At 45.7% G+C, this 13450-nt stretch overlaps 1 protein-coding gene and 1 pseudogene across 1 annotated transcript in view; one reads left to right on the top strand and one right to left on the bottom strand.

The window, feature by feature from the left end:
* The window catches only part of DLG3 (discs large MAGUK scaffold protein 3), a 66657-nt gene extending 59443 nt beyond the window's left edge, over window positions 1-7214 (top strand). The window contains exons 16-18 of the mRNA XM_012812715.2: window positions 2543-2652; window positions 3658-3749; window positions 4963-7214. Of these exons, the coding sequence (XP_012668169.1) occupies window positions 2543-2652; window positions 3658-3749; window positions 4963-5069 (309 nt within the window). The 3' untranslated portion in view covers window positions 5070-7214. The remainder of the gene's footprint in view (window positions 1-2542; window positions 2653-3657; window positions 3750-4962) is intronic.
* A 5425-nt stretch (window positions 7215-12639) lies between these two features.
* The window catches only part of LOC111722150, an 8410-nt pseudogene continuing 7599 nt past the window's right edge, over window positions 12640-13450 (bottom strand).

The raw sequence follows: 13450 nt of genomic DNA, 5'->3' as shown, positions 1-13450 counted from the left end.
CTCGGCTATTTTTTGTTGTAGTTTGGCCAGGGCCGGGTTCGAACTTGCTACCCTCAGTATATGTGGCTGGTGCCCTACCTACTGAGCCAAAGGTACCATCATGGAGTTAAGCTCTTTTGTCTTTTTTTTTTTTAAGTTTGCTTTGCATACCCACTTTTTTTTTTGCAGTTTTTGGCTGGGCTGGTTTCAAACCCACCACCTCCAGTATATGGGTATATGGGGCCGGCACCCTAGTCCTTGAGCCACAGGCACCGCCCCTGCATAACCACTTTTTTCTTATGTGTTTTCTGTGCTGGGCTATTTGAATGATGTTAGAATCAAACCAGACCTCAAGTTCACTGTTGTGCCTGGTGTGTTGTTGGACTGCACTTGAAATGGAGAGAGGACAGGAAGTAATGACACGTGACTCAGTGACTGGGCTCTCGGATGGGAAGTCATGGTTGGGATGGTTAATGAGAGGAAGTGCATGCAGTTCAGTCAAATGAGCACCGAGAGTGGATTGAGGGCACTGGTGCCTGGGGAGCAATTCTGTTGAGCTCATCGTTTGTGGAGGCCTGGCGTCCGTAGATGGATAAGGCACTCTGCACCTGTAAGTGGTCCCAGGTCTGCTGATGTGCAGCATTTCTGAGTGAGCTTGGAGAACCCAGGTAACCTCTTAGCACCTGAGTCCTCAGCTTCAGAACAAAAGGATCGGAGTAGGTTACAGCTCAGGCCCCATTTTACCTTCAAAAGTCTGTAATGTAAAAGAATCACTTAGCAGAGGGTATTGGTTGACCACTGTCCATCACTCTGGGATTTAAATAAAGACCATGGGGATTTATTGTAACAAGAGGGACTTGAGGTAGATGCTGGAAGGACTTGTTCATAGTGATAGTGTTGAAACAGGTTTGAGTGAGGGCCTATTATCTCTCCCAGCAGGGGTGTTTTATTTCTTAAATATTGTCTGCTGCCAGGCTTTGCTTTAGGAGTTGGGGGTACCTTGGAGAAAGTTTCTTGTTTTTTTATTTTTTTGAGACAGAATCTCACTATGTCTTCCTTGGTAGAGTGCTGTGGCATCATAGCTCATAGCAACCTCAAACTCTTGGGCTCAAGCCATTCTCTTGCCTCAGTCCCTCAAGTAGCTGGGACTGCAGGCACCGGTCACAGTGCCTGGCTGTTTTTTTGTTGTTGCTGTTGTGTTGTCATTGCTATTTAGCCGGCCCTGGTCTGGTTCAAACCTGCCAGCCCCTGTGTATGTGATCAGTGCCCTACCCACTGAGGTGTGGGTGCTGAGCCAAGAAAGTTTCTTCTTCTGGAGCTCATGTTTCAGTAGGGCAGACAGATACTAAAAAATAATAAAAATGGGGAAGCACCTGTGGCTCAGTGAGTGGGGCGCTGGCCCCATATACTGGAGGTAGTGGGTTCAGACCTGGCCCCAGCCAAAAATTGCAAAAAAAAAAATAAAAATGTAATGCAATTTCTGTTAATAATATGTGCAGAGTAGTAAAATAAAGTAAGGAAGAGAAAGGAAATCCAAGGCTGGTGACTGGAGGATTCTTTTCCAAGAAAATCAGTGAAGACTTCTTGAAGGAGGTGACCTTTTGAGCAAAACCTATATCCAGTCTGGGAGACAGCTGGGGGCAGAGAGGGGAGGAAGGGGGCAGGGTGAAGGCTGGGAATGGAAGTTCCCGGTGGGGCCAACAGTGAGTGCCAAGGCCCGGAAGAGGGAAGGAGCTGGCTTGTTGAAGGACCTGCCAGAGGCCGCGGTGTAGCTTGAATTGTGAGGCTCTTGGAGAGAGGCAGAAACAAGGAAGAGACAAGCCCTGTCACACAGGCTCACAGAGGGAAACTCTGGATTTTATTCTAAGTGTGAGGAGAAGCCATTGGAGGGTTTGGAGAAGGGAAGTGACGTGATTGGATTTCAACTGAGAGGGAGCTGCTAGACTGAGTCTGGATTCAGCAGCCATTTCTCAAGAATGAGCCTAACCCAGGTGCAAGTTAATTTAGTCCAGCTGGATACTACAGCGTCTGGACTAGATGAATTTTTATATGTCAGCAGGTGAAATTTCTATCTATATTCTTATCTTTTAAAAAAAATCTGTATTTTTCTTTTTAGAGACAGAGTCTCACTTTGTCGCCCTCTGTAGAGTGCTGTGACGTCACAGCTCACAGCAACCCCCCCCACCCCCCGCTCTTGGGCTTAGGTGATTCTCTTGCCTCAGCCTCCCAGGTAACTGGGACTATAGGTACCTGCCACAACGCCCAGCTATTTTTTTTTTTTTTTGTTGCACTTGTCGTTGTTTTAGCTGGCCTGGGCCGGGTTCGAACCCACCAGCCTTTGTGTATGTGGCCAGTACCCTACCCACTGAGCTACGGGTGCTGCCCCCCAGATAACTCTTATTCTTCCAATGTGCAGCAGATAAAAAGAAAAGGTTGGATAACCCTGTTCCTTGGCCATTCTTGGTGTCCCTGGGTTCCATGTGTATATTGTAATGTCACTGACTTTCTGGTTGGGGTTAAGTGGACAGAGAGTGGCTGGGCTGATAAAATTTTGCTTTTTCAGGGCAAGCACTGCATCTTAGATGTTTCTGGCAATGCTATCAAGAGACTGCAGCAGGCACAACTTTATCCTATTGCCGTTTTCATCAAACCCAAGTCCATTGAAGCTCTTATGTAAGTGTTTGCTGAGACTTAAGATACACTCCATCCATATGGGGCCCTGGAAAGGAAATGGACAATAAAGTGAATTGTTAGGTGGATAGAACTCAGTGCAAGCTTGAAGGAAACCCTTGTGACCCAGCTCCAGTCAGTGTGTGTTCCTTCTGGTTTGTGGGTTTTTTTTTTTTTTTGAGACAATCTCACTATGTCGCCCTCGGTAGAATGCCGTGGCATCACAGCTCACAGCAACCTCAAACTCTTGGGCTTAAGCGATTCTCTTGTCTCAGCCTCCCAAGTAGCTGGTACGATAGGCACCTGCCAGAATGCCCAGCTGTTTTTTTGTTGCAGTTGTCATTGTTGTTTAGCTGGCTCAGGCTGGGTTTGAACCCACCAGCCTGGGTATATGTGGTGAGTGCCCTACCAAACTGAGCTGTGGGCACTGCTAGGGGTTTTTTTGTTTGTTTGTTTTGTTTTGTTTTTTGAAACAGTGTCTTGCTTTGTTGCCTAGACTAGAGTGCAGTGGCATCTGTAGCTCACTGCAACCTCAAACTCTTGGGCTCAGGCCATCCTCCTGCCTCAGTTTCTGAGTAGCTGGGAATACAGGCAAACAGCACCACACCAAGCTAATTTTTTTTTCTATTTTTAGTAGAGATGGCATCTCACTCTTGCTCGGGCTGATCTTAAACTCCTCACCTCAAGAGATCCTATCACCTTGACCCCCCTGAGTGTTAGGATTACAAGCATGAGCCACTCCTTCTGTTTTGAGTATCTGTGTATATCTATCTATCTATCTATCTATCTATATATATATGTGTGTGTGTGTGTGTGTGTGTGTGTGTATATATATATATATATACCCACCTGGGCTTTTGAACCTGGAAGGTTTGAGGAAGGAGTTAGCCATGGGCCACTGCTGCTCTGAGAGGGCAATTTAGCAGATTTTAGGGATCCTAGAATAATCCTTTAGTTACTCAAAACATATCAACTAGTTTGGAATTATTTTTCTTCTGTTTTTGGCAGGGAAATGAACCGAAGGCAGACATATGAACAAGCAAATAAGGTCTATGACAAAGCCATGAAACTAGAGCAGGAGTTTGGAGAGTACTTTACAGGTAAGAATCCCTGCTGCCTAGCTGAGGGTACTGTGTGATCAGCCGGATACCTGTTTTGATAAGTGACTCAAAGAGGTTTAAACAGAATTTAGAAACCTTGCACAGAGTTTCCTGTTGCATCTGAAATTTTGAGAGCAAACTTTTCCAAAGCACTCAAATTCCCTCTGTCCAGTCATAGCAGTTTAGCCAATTTAGAGCATAAACTACTTACCAAACACATTTTTGTCCTCTTGTCCCTGGTAGTTTGTAGGTTCTCTGTATTACTTTGCTTCCCTCCTTCCCAGATCCACCCCCACACTGTGCTTTTCATGTTTTAGGTGGTAAATAAACGTTTGTTGATAAATGATGATTTGTGGTGTTAAAGTTGTCTGTCAGGGAGTGTAGTGTGTGTGTGTGTGTTTACATGGTCCATTCCTTTTTTTCCTTTTTTTTTGGCCGGGGCTGGGTTTGAACCTGCCACCTCCGGCATATGGGGCTGGCGCCCTACTCCTTTGAGCTACAGGCGCCGCCCACATGGTCCACTCCTAAAACGGTAGGAAGGTTTCTATGTAGTAAGTTCCTTACCTTTTCAAGTAGAGTGACATATATGTACGTGTAGGGCAATGCTGAGTCAGTTCTACCTGGTGGCGCTACTAGGTTAACTAGGTAAAGAATTCATAAATGCATATGCACACCTTGTGTCTTTATTGCTGTCTTTACTGTCAGTATCTGTGTCCTTGTTTGGTGGACTGACCTCTGACATCCAGCAGATGCGATGGCCCCAGGAGCACTGCTTCTTGCTAGAAATTGTGGCTTTCAGCTCTTCCTGTGAATAATGGGGATTTTCCAAGTCTTTTATTAAGGCTGCTTTAAAATTATAAGCTGCCAGCCTTATGGCATCCAAGAGCAACATGAGCTGCAAGGTCTAGCATGTACTAGGTGTTTAATAAACATCTTTTGAATAAAGAACATTTTTCCAGTCATTGCTACTTAGTGTGACTGGTCTAAGCCAGTTGACTTAAGCCCTGGGCTTGGAGCACCTAGCCAGTTCCCCTCACTTCCCTGACAACACGGCAAGTCAGCTAGTGAAGCCAAACCCAAACTCATATCCTATGAGCATGCCCTTCGGGCTGGGTGGGCAGCATCATAGGATTGTTGGGAGAGGCAGGATTACTGGGTTTTGGGGGTTGTGCTATGGACCACAGTAATAATTTTGTTTTCCTCTTCACTTTAGCCATTGTACAGGGTGACTCACTGGAAGAGATTTATAACAAAATCAAACAAATCATTGAGGACCAGTCTGGGCACTACATTTGGGTCCCATCCCCTGAAAAACTCTGAAGAATCCCCTCCAACCATTCTCTTGTGAACAGAAGAAATCAAGTCCCTCTTCCCTCCTCCCTCTTCATTCCTGTCCCCATGGGGAGAACAAATGCTACTGTTCTTGTCCCCTTTTTTAGATTTGTCAAAAAAAATTGAGTTTTCTAGTCCTGTTTTTTTAATTTTTGTTTTGTTTTAGTTTATTTTTTGGGATGATGCCATCTCACTCATCATGTGACTGTGCCCATTCCTGCATGGACCTTTCCCAAGCACTAGCACAGGTGCAAATCCATCAGAGCCATTGTTTTCATAAAATCCAAGCAGAAGCGAAGAGAAGAGAGGAGGACTGATGGAAAGACAGACTCTGGACAGCTGCACAGCTTATGAAGTGAGCTAAATGCACCACATGATGAGATGCTCCTGGGCATTTCTACCTATCTCTACTGCTGTCTGCAGCTCTGAACAGTGCGACGTAATGGCAACAGAAAGTATCTTATTTATATATAGATATATATATGTAATTTATATAAAATATATAGAAATTATATATATATATTATACACTCTCATATAATATATATATATATATTCACACACATTTGGACTAGAAAATTTATGGAGACTTCATCAATGGTACTATGTTATCAGAGAAATGCTTTAATTTTCTTATTCCAATCAGATGGCATTTTCTATCCCAGCTGGTTGGGAAGGGATTGAAAAGGGTAGTATGCGCTGCACTAAGGGCACTCGTATTTGGTCTTTCTCTTGAGAGCTAAGGTTTACTCTAGGAGGAATCAGCCTGAGGCCTGAGAGAAAGCTTTTGCCTGGGGGTGAGAGGGTGGAGACAACCAGAAAGCATCTGCTGCCCTGAGGCGCAGTCAGTCCTGTGTGCAGAAAGAGAAAGAATGGCTATTGATGCTCCACGTGAAATTGCCTATTGTTTTATGCCACCTGATGTGTCTGCATGAGAGGTTTCCATTTTGTTCATTTTTAAGCTGCTGTTAAACCAAAACCATGTTGTGCTACTGTGTCAGCCTTTTCATTATTGCAAATTTTACTTTTACTATTTAAGTGAATGCGTAGAATCCAATTTGCCAGTGTTGTAAAGGCTTCTGTGGTCCTAAAGGAGCCAGGCCTTATGGTATAGCAGGTGATCCAGGCCTAGCCATCCCATCAGCGGAAAGGAGAGCAGGGGCTGGTGAGGGCTGAAAGGAGGAGCCAGGGCTCTGCACTGCCACACTGTCCCTTCATTCACCTGCCAAGGACATGTTGGGCTCTGCTGAGGTTTCTTCCCACAGCCCACCAACAGAGGCAGGGAGTCAGTTACCTTCCTGTTCTGTGCTGGGACAGCAGAACAGCACTTGGCTTGGCCAGCCATGTCATGAGTTTGATTTTTTTTTTTTTTTTTGCAGCTGCTTCATGTGCCCTGCCCCAGCCCCCTCCCCAACAGCTGGTAGCTTACAGTTTCTTCATGAAGAAAGTAGTGTTCAATGCTGTACATTTGAGCTGTAGAACTAGGATTCACTTACTGGCGAGCTGTGAAACCTTGTTGCTTTTTCCCAGAGTCTGATGGCGGTGACTGTGGTCAAGGGAGTTTTTTGCCTACCACAAGTGCAGGCAGCAGGTGTGGTTCAGGCCCTCTCCCACCCCACTGTGCTCCTTTGAAGCCAATGTGCCTCCCTCACCTCCACACTGGAGGGATGATGCAGGGGAGAACATAGAAATGCTTGACCCTAGGGTTGGGGCACTTGTTTCCTAGCCTGCTGGGTTAGGGCCGGTGCAAATGACACAATGTTGAAGATACTTTAAGCACTACCAGCCAAATTTGGGAAATCTGTAAACAGTTATCCTACCAGCATAATGAGGCTAACTGTAAAATCTGGGGCCCAGAATGAGGGTAAAGAAAGGGCAGCAGCTTTCCCTGGGCAGTACACTGGGTTGAAGGCAAAGAGGGATAAAGTGATAGCTGATTGTGACTCTGGTGAGGAGGGGGTGAATAGGGAGTATTGATACTCTGATGTTAACTAAGTGGTGATGTCTGAACCATGTTCAACCCAACCCCCCAGGGAAGAAAAGCAAAGATTCAAAGTAAGCATGGCACTAGTTGGTTTCCCAGTGTTCCTTCCAAGGAGACATATATTTTTTAATAAACGATAGTTGCAATGAACTGTGTGGCTCAGAGACCTTCTTGAAGTAGTTGAGAAGAGAGTGTGGGAGCCTAGCAGTGGGAAAAATGTCCCAAATCTTTGGAGGCTTAAAAAGCTCTTTCCTTAGTGATGATCAGCTAACTGAGTTGGTTGGTCCTCAAGATGGGAATAGCCCCCTGGGTGGTAACAGGTCTTTTGTGAAAGTGGCATGCTGGGTCTTCTACGCCAGCCCCAGATGCTGCCTCAAACAGCACCAACCAGATGGGAGTTCATATACTTGGCAAAATGCTGATATTTTCTCAAAAGGCACACAAGAATGGGGATGCCTGCTGCAGCAGAGATGTTTGTTAGAGAAAGCAGGAGTCAGCTTAATAGCAGAAAACTGGGTGAGAAAAATGGTAAGAGAAGGTGGCCTGCCAGCTACCAGCATTTCCAGAAATGAGAGTGGGATGGGCCCAGTTTGCAGAGCAGAGCAGCAGTCATCTCTGAAACCCTCTGAAAAAAGGAGTGCTCAGAGCAAGTGTTCCTGACCTGGCCAATGTTTCTACAATTAGGGTGGAGAAGCCTGAAGCCATAGTTCATGAGGTCAAGAGCAACATGATCAATGAGCCACCTAAATGTGTATGCCTGGGCTGAGCCATAATAAGGATGAGAACCCTTACTTTGGTGCTTTATGATGTATAGGGTGCTTCCTTTCCCATGTTCTCTCATTTTCTAGAAAGCAGCTCAACAAAAGGGAGTCCCCACAGAGTTCCATAGGGGTTTAAGGAAATCCAACTCCTGAGAGCAAAGGGACCAAAGATTCGGCCTGTAATCACACTGTGTGAAGACTCTATCGTCACAGTTGATGGCCCTCCTAGAGGAGGTGCAGCTGAAGAGAATTAAGCCCCAACACAAGAAGAAACTGGGCAACTTGGAAACACCAAAGGGAAGAACATGTTCTTGATGTTGCACTGTGTTGTGATCTGAAGGGGAGAGCCTTGTCTGAGCAAGCAATGGACACAGGCTCTCCTCCCAGTTCTGCTGCCAACACTGCAGTGAAATGTTTCTCAATTACTTCATCTCTAACAGGAAGAATCATATTATCAAACCTTAAAATGTTCATAATTCAATAGCCATGACTAAATAAAACATTTATTCAAGCAGAAATGATCAACATTATCTTAAGTTGGAAGTCTTCTATAAAGTAGAAAATAAAATCAAAATCCTTACCTGAAGCAAGTGTGGAAGTTGAAGGACTCGAGGATGAAAGGAAAAAAAGCAAAAGAAAGTGGGAGTTGAACTGCAGGCCGGGGCAGACTCTAAGGGGGAAGTATCCTGAGCAAGCCAAGGCCATGAAAAAGAGGATGGGACTGAGAAAGGACACTGTCTTGAGCAGGAAGGTCAGTAGTTAAATACCAATGGAGCCCCTTCCACAGGCTTAACCCCTGCCTGGTATCAACCACTGGAAGCCCAAGGCATCAGAAAACCTTTGTAGCAAAGAGATGAGAAGGTGTTCAGAGAGCTATTAGCTTTCCCAAGGAAAGCCAACAAGTTACTGCTGAAGTCAAAAGCCAGCCTAGGTGCCTGACAACCTCATCTTGGGCCTTGGAAATGCTCATTCAGTTTTGATATTCCCAACTATTACCTTTTATCCCTATACCCAACTAGGATTTCATGGCCTTGAATCCTTTCATCCATCTAGGCATTTTCTCAGCAGCTCTAGGATATTATCATAACAAATAACTTTCTTTTTTTTTTTTTTTTTGAGACAGAGCCTCAAGCTGTCCCCCTGGGTAGAGTGCTGTGGCATCACAGCTCACAGCAACCTCCAACTCCTGGGTTCAAGCAAGTCTCCTGCCTCAGCCTCCTAAGTAGCTGGGACCACAGGCGCCCGCCACAAAGCCTGGCCGTTTTTGGTTGCAGCTGTCGTTGTTTGGCGGGTCTGGGCTGGATTCGAACTCGCCACCTTAGGTGTATGTGGCTGGCGCCTTAGCCACTTGAGCCACAGGCGCCGAGCCTACAAATAACTTTCTGAAGTGCAATTTCTAATTTGCTCAAAAGCCTTTTTGTTTCTCCATCACTTCCAAGAAATAGAACTGGCTCCTGCATACCTTGGTTCCTCCCCAATGAACAGGATGTTGATACCTGTGCTGTGCCAGAAAGTAGAAGAACTTTTAACAGTGAAGCCCAAACTAGATTATCTCTGCAAAGCTGTTCCCATTGTGCACAGTGTGATATACACTGGTGGCTTTTTCCACATGACACTGGGTGAGCTACCTGCATGGCCATCTCTCCGTTGTCACTGGCAGTCTAATTACAAGTGTCTAACTCTTTGAGAAACTGGAGACCAGGTGGTTTGAAAGTGGGCTTCAGACCTGTGTTCCCTCAGTAAAGAGCATATGGGAGAGTCCAGCCTTCCTGTCTGCCCCAAGCTAACAGAATCAGCTAGCCCACATGCTGTCTCCTTCACACAGAGCCCTGTTACCCACAGGAAGAAGTCACACCTTGGCATGGGTCATCCATCATCAGGCCTAGGCCTTTCTCTCCTGCCTCTTTTGTTGTATCCCCCGCTGCTTCTGGCATTTAAGTTCCCTAAATGCACCCAGCCCTGGGTCTTAGCTCATGCTTCTGTTTGTGCGCATAAATGCCCTTGTTGCTGCCTCATCTTGCTTTCCTGGAAGCCTTCTTTTAACATTTTAAGACTTGATCCAAGAATTTATTTCCTCTGTTCTGCCTTTCTTGAACCACCACCACTTCTTCCCTCCCACCCTATAGGTAGAATTTGCCATTCCTCCCTTTGTGCTCTCTTATATCCTGCAAGGCCTTTTGTCATCACTATTAACACCTCACATTTATTTCCTGCCAACTATGTGCCAGGGATTGTACTAAGTGCTATAGGCATACTAATTCTACCTGTTGCCAAAAACAGCCCTAGAAAGTAGGTGTTGGTATTGCCCCTGTTTTCCAAATGAAGAAACTGAGGCACATGGCAATCGTGCAACTGGTAGATTGCAGAGCTGAGAACCAAACAGGCTAGCTGGCTGCAGTAGCTTTTCCTGAGCACAACAGGGCCACCTGCCCCTTTGCCCTCTTTAGAATACCTTTCCCTATCTCTTTCCATCTGTCTTACTATCCTGCACTGCTCTTTGAGAGCAGAGACCATCTTGTTCATACCCCCCGGCAGTTAGTGCAGCATCTGTCACATAGAAGGTGCTTGATAAAGAAGAGCTCCACTAGTCTGTGTAGTCTGTGGCTCACCCTTGGATGGATGGGATTTGACTGTGTCCAAACCTGTGGTGAATGTGAAGTTTTGGGGTTTGTTTTATCGAGAACTTCCTCTGGGATCTCATTTCATTGTTATAACACTTCTCTCTTCTTCATTTGCTTCATTTCTTTGCTCCTTGTTTTCACATTGCTGTCTTCTCACCTGGAGCTGAACCTTTTTTAAAATTTGTTTTGTTTTTTTTCTGAGCTTAATCTTATACCTGCTCGCTCCTCCTTACTGGGCATCATTTGTTGATGCCACACAAGTTGATTAAATCTCTAAGAGGCCAGCCATTAGCTCCCAATTATGGAATTCAAAGACCCTCCACGGGCTCAGCACCTGTAGCTCAGGAGTTAGGGCACCAGCCACATACAGTGGGGCTGGTGGGTTTGAGCCTGCTTGAGCCCGCCAACCAATAATGACAACTACAACAAAAAAATAACTGGGCATTGTGGGGGGCACTTGTAGTCCCAGCTATTCGGGAGGCTGAGGCAAGAGCATCGCTTAAGCCCAAGAGTTTGAGGTTGCCGTGAGCTGTGATGACACTGCACTCTACCGAGGGCAACATTGTGAGACTCTGTCTCAAAAAAGAAAAAAAAAGACCCTCGACAGGAGAGAGTTGACTTCATTTCTCCTCAGCCCTGTGCTGCCCTGCCCTGCCCTTTCTATGGGCTCTCCCAGTCTGCAGCTATGACCCTTTTGCTCCCCCTTCCCCCACCCTAAAGTGCCACCAATTGTCCTAGTCACCAAGGCTCAAACCCTGATCTTCATCCTTTGGTCATTCACATCCAATCTCCTATCAAAACTTGTTGATTCTTTACAATATCTTCAATGTTATCGTTTGTTGTCATCACTGCCCCTACCCTTGTAGCATCAAGAACTATTGCTTGGACTCTGCGCCTATAGCTCAACTGCTAGGGCACCAGTCACATGCACTGGGGCTGGCAGGTTCAAACCTGGCCGGGGCCTGCTAAACAACGACAACTACAACAACAACAAATAGCTGGGCATTGTGGCTGGCACCTGTAGTCCTAGCTAAATTGGAGGCTGAGGCAAGAGAATCTCTTAAGCTCAAGAGTTTGAGGTTGCTGGGAGCTGTGACTCCATGGCACTCTACCAAGGGTGACATAGTGAGACTCTGTCTCAACAAACAACAACAACAAAAAAGAACTATTGCTTTGTGAGCACTTATTGGTAGGCAGTGAGTTTAGTGCTGGAAAGACAATGACGAATAAAACAAACACAGTCTGTTCTTAAAGGGCCTATAATTTACTGGGGGGACAGCAGAGAGGGAAATGACTAAATAAATACATGTTAGGACAAATGCAGTTAAGTGGTGCACAGGATGCAGTGATAGGGGCAGATGCAATGAGGGGCCTGCTTAGAGAAGGTGTCCAGGGAAAGGGAATACTCACCTCTGAGGTAACATTCAAGTTGAGACTTGTAGGGTCAGTAGAACCAGCCTGATGAGGGAGGGGACATGGGAAATAATGGAGGGAAGTATTTATTTAAAATTCACCACTGGCCCTAATCTGCTTTTTCAGCCTTTGTCTGGAGTGTTTCCTGTCCCCATCTCTTATTTAATGAAACCCTTCAAGCTTCGGCTCGAATGTCATCTTCCACAATAATGTCACTGATCACTGCAGAGCAGCTTCCTCCTTGCCTCCCTTTGCACCACTCTAGCAGTTTACACTGAACTTATTCTGTTTTTCCTTGCATGGTAGCTATTTGTCTATAATATGCTTCTTCAACTGGACAAAAATCTTCTAAAAGGCTGGAATTGCATCTGGTGTATCTTTATATCCCTCGTAGCAGCTAATACATGCCTTTCACATGACAGATGGTCACTTAATAAGTGATTGTTAAATGAACTTCCCCTTTCTGGGCCTCACTGTCTTACTCTAAAATGTGAGGAAATCAAGACACATGACCACCCCCCCCCCCGCCCCCGCCAAGGATTCCTTCCCTATAGGAAGGACACCTGTCAGATGAAGAGGTGGAGGATGGTAGAGATGGGCAGCATTTGTTTGATTTGAGACCTTTTCCACAGCTCTCTATTAAATGGCAATGAAAATATGTGCTTGAAGACAATGGTCATGTTATGTTTGCATACGTATAGTCACCTTCAATAGTCAAGAAGCCATCAACTTTTTTTTTTAGTTAAATAATGATTTTATTGCTTGAGTTTGTGGACAAATTTATGCAACCAAGACAGAGGCTGTGGGTGACTCATACTTCCAATTGGGAGGAAGAGCTTGTTTGGTCTTGTAATATGGAGCCAATTGATGAGTTCAGCTATCAGACCCAGATGGAATTTAGCATCCTGATCCTTCCTATTCCTTTCCAGATGCTTTCGGACAGCAACTGCCTTCTTCTCTTCTTCTTCTTCTCTGCCTCCTTCTTCTCCTTCTCCTTCTAATTCTTCTCCTCCTCCTTTTCCTCCTCCTTCTTCGCCTTCTCCTCCTCCTCCTTCTCTTCCTCCTCCTTCTCCTCCTCCTCCTCCTTCTTGTTTGAGACAGAGTCTCACTATGTCACCCTCAGTAGAGTGCGGTGATATAGCTCACAGCAACCTTGAACTCTTAGGCTTAAGTGATTCTCTTGCCTCAGCCTCCCGAGTAGCTGGGACTACAGGCACCCACCACAATGCCCAGCTATTTTTTGGTTGCAAGTTGTCATTGTTGTTTAGCAGGCCTGGGCTCAAACTCATCAGCTTCAGTGTATGTGGCCAACACCCTACTCACTGAGCCACAACTGCCTTCTTAATTAAATGGTAGAGATCCTCGTGAAGATCAGGAAAAAGTGTTTTAGACTTAAGTATTATCACGATTGTATTGTCTGGCTCAGCACCTATGGCTCAAGTGGCTAAGGCGCCAGCCACATACACCTAAGGTAGCAGGTTCAAATCCAGCCCTGGCCTGCCAAACAACGATGGCTGCAACCAAAAAATAGCCAGGCGTTATGGCAGGCGCCTGTGGTCCCAGCTACTTGGGAGGCTGAGGCAGGAGACTC

The sequence above is a fragment of the Otolemur garnettii genome, unplaced genomic scaffold, assembly GCF_000181295.1.
Source record: "Otolemur garnettii isolate 467f Iridium unplaced genomic scaffold, OtoGar3 scaffold00219, whole genome shotgun sequence".
NCBI classification, from domain to species: domain Eukaryota; kingdom Metazoa; phylum Chordata; class Mammalia; order Primates; family Galagidae; genus Otolemur; species Otolemur garnettii.
This window is presented reverse-complemented; position numbering and strand designations above follow the sequence as displayed.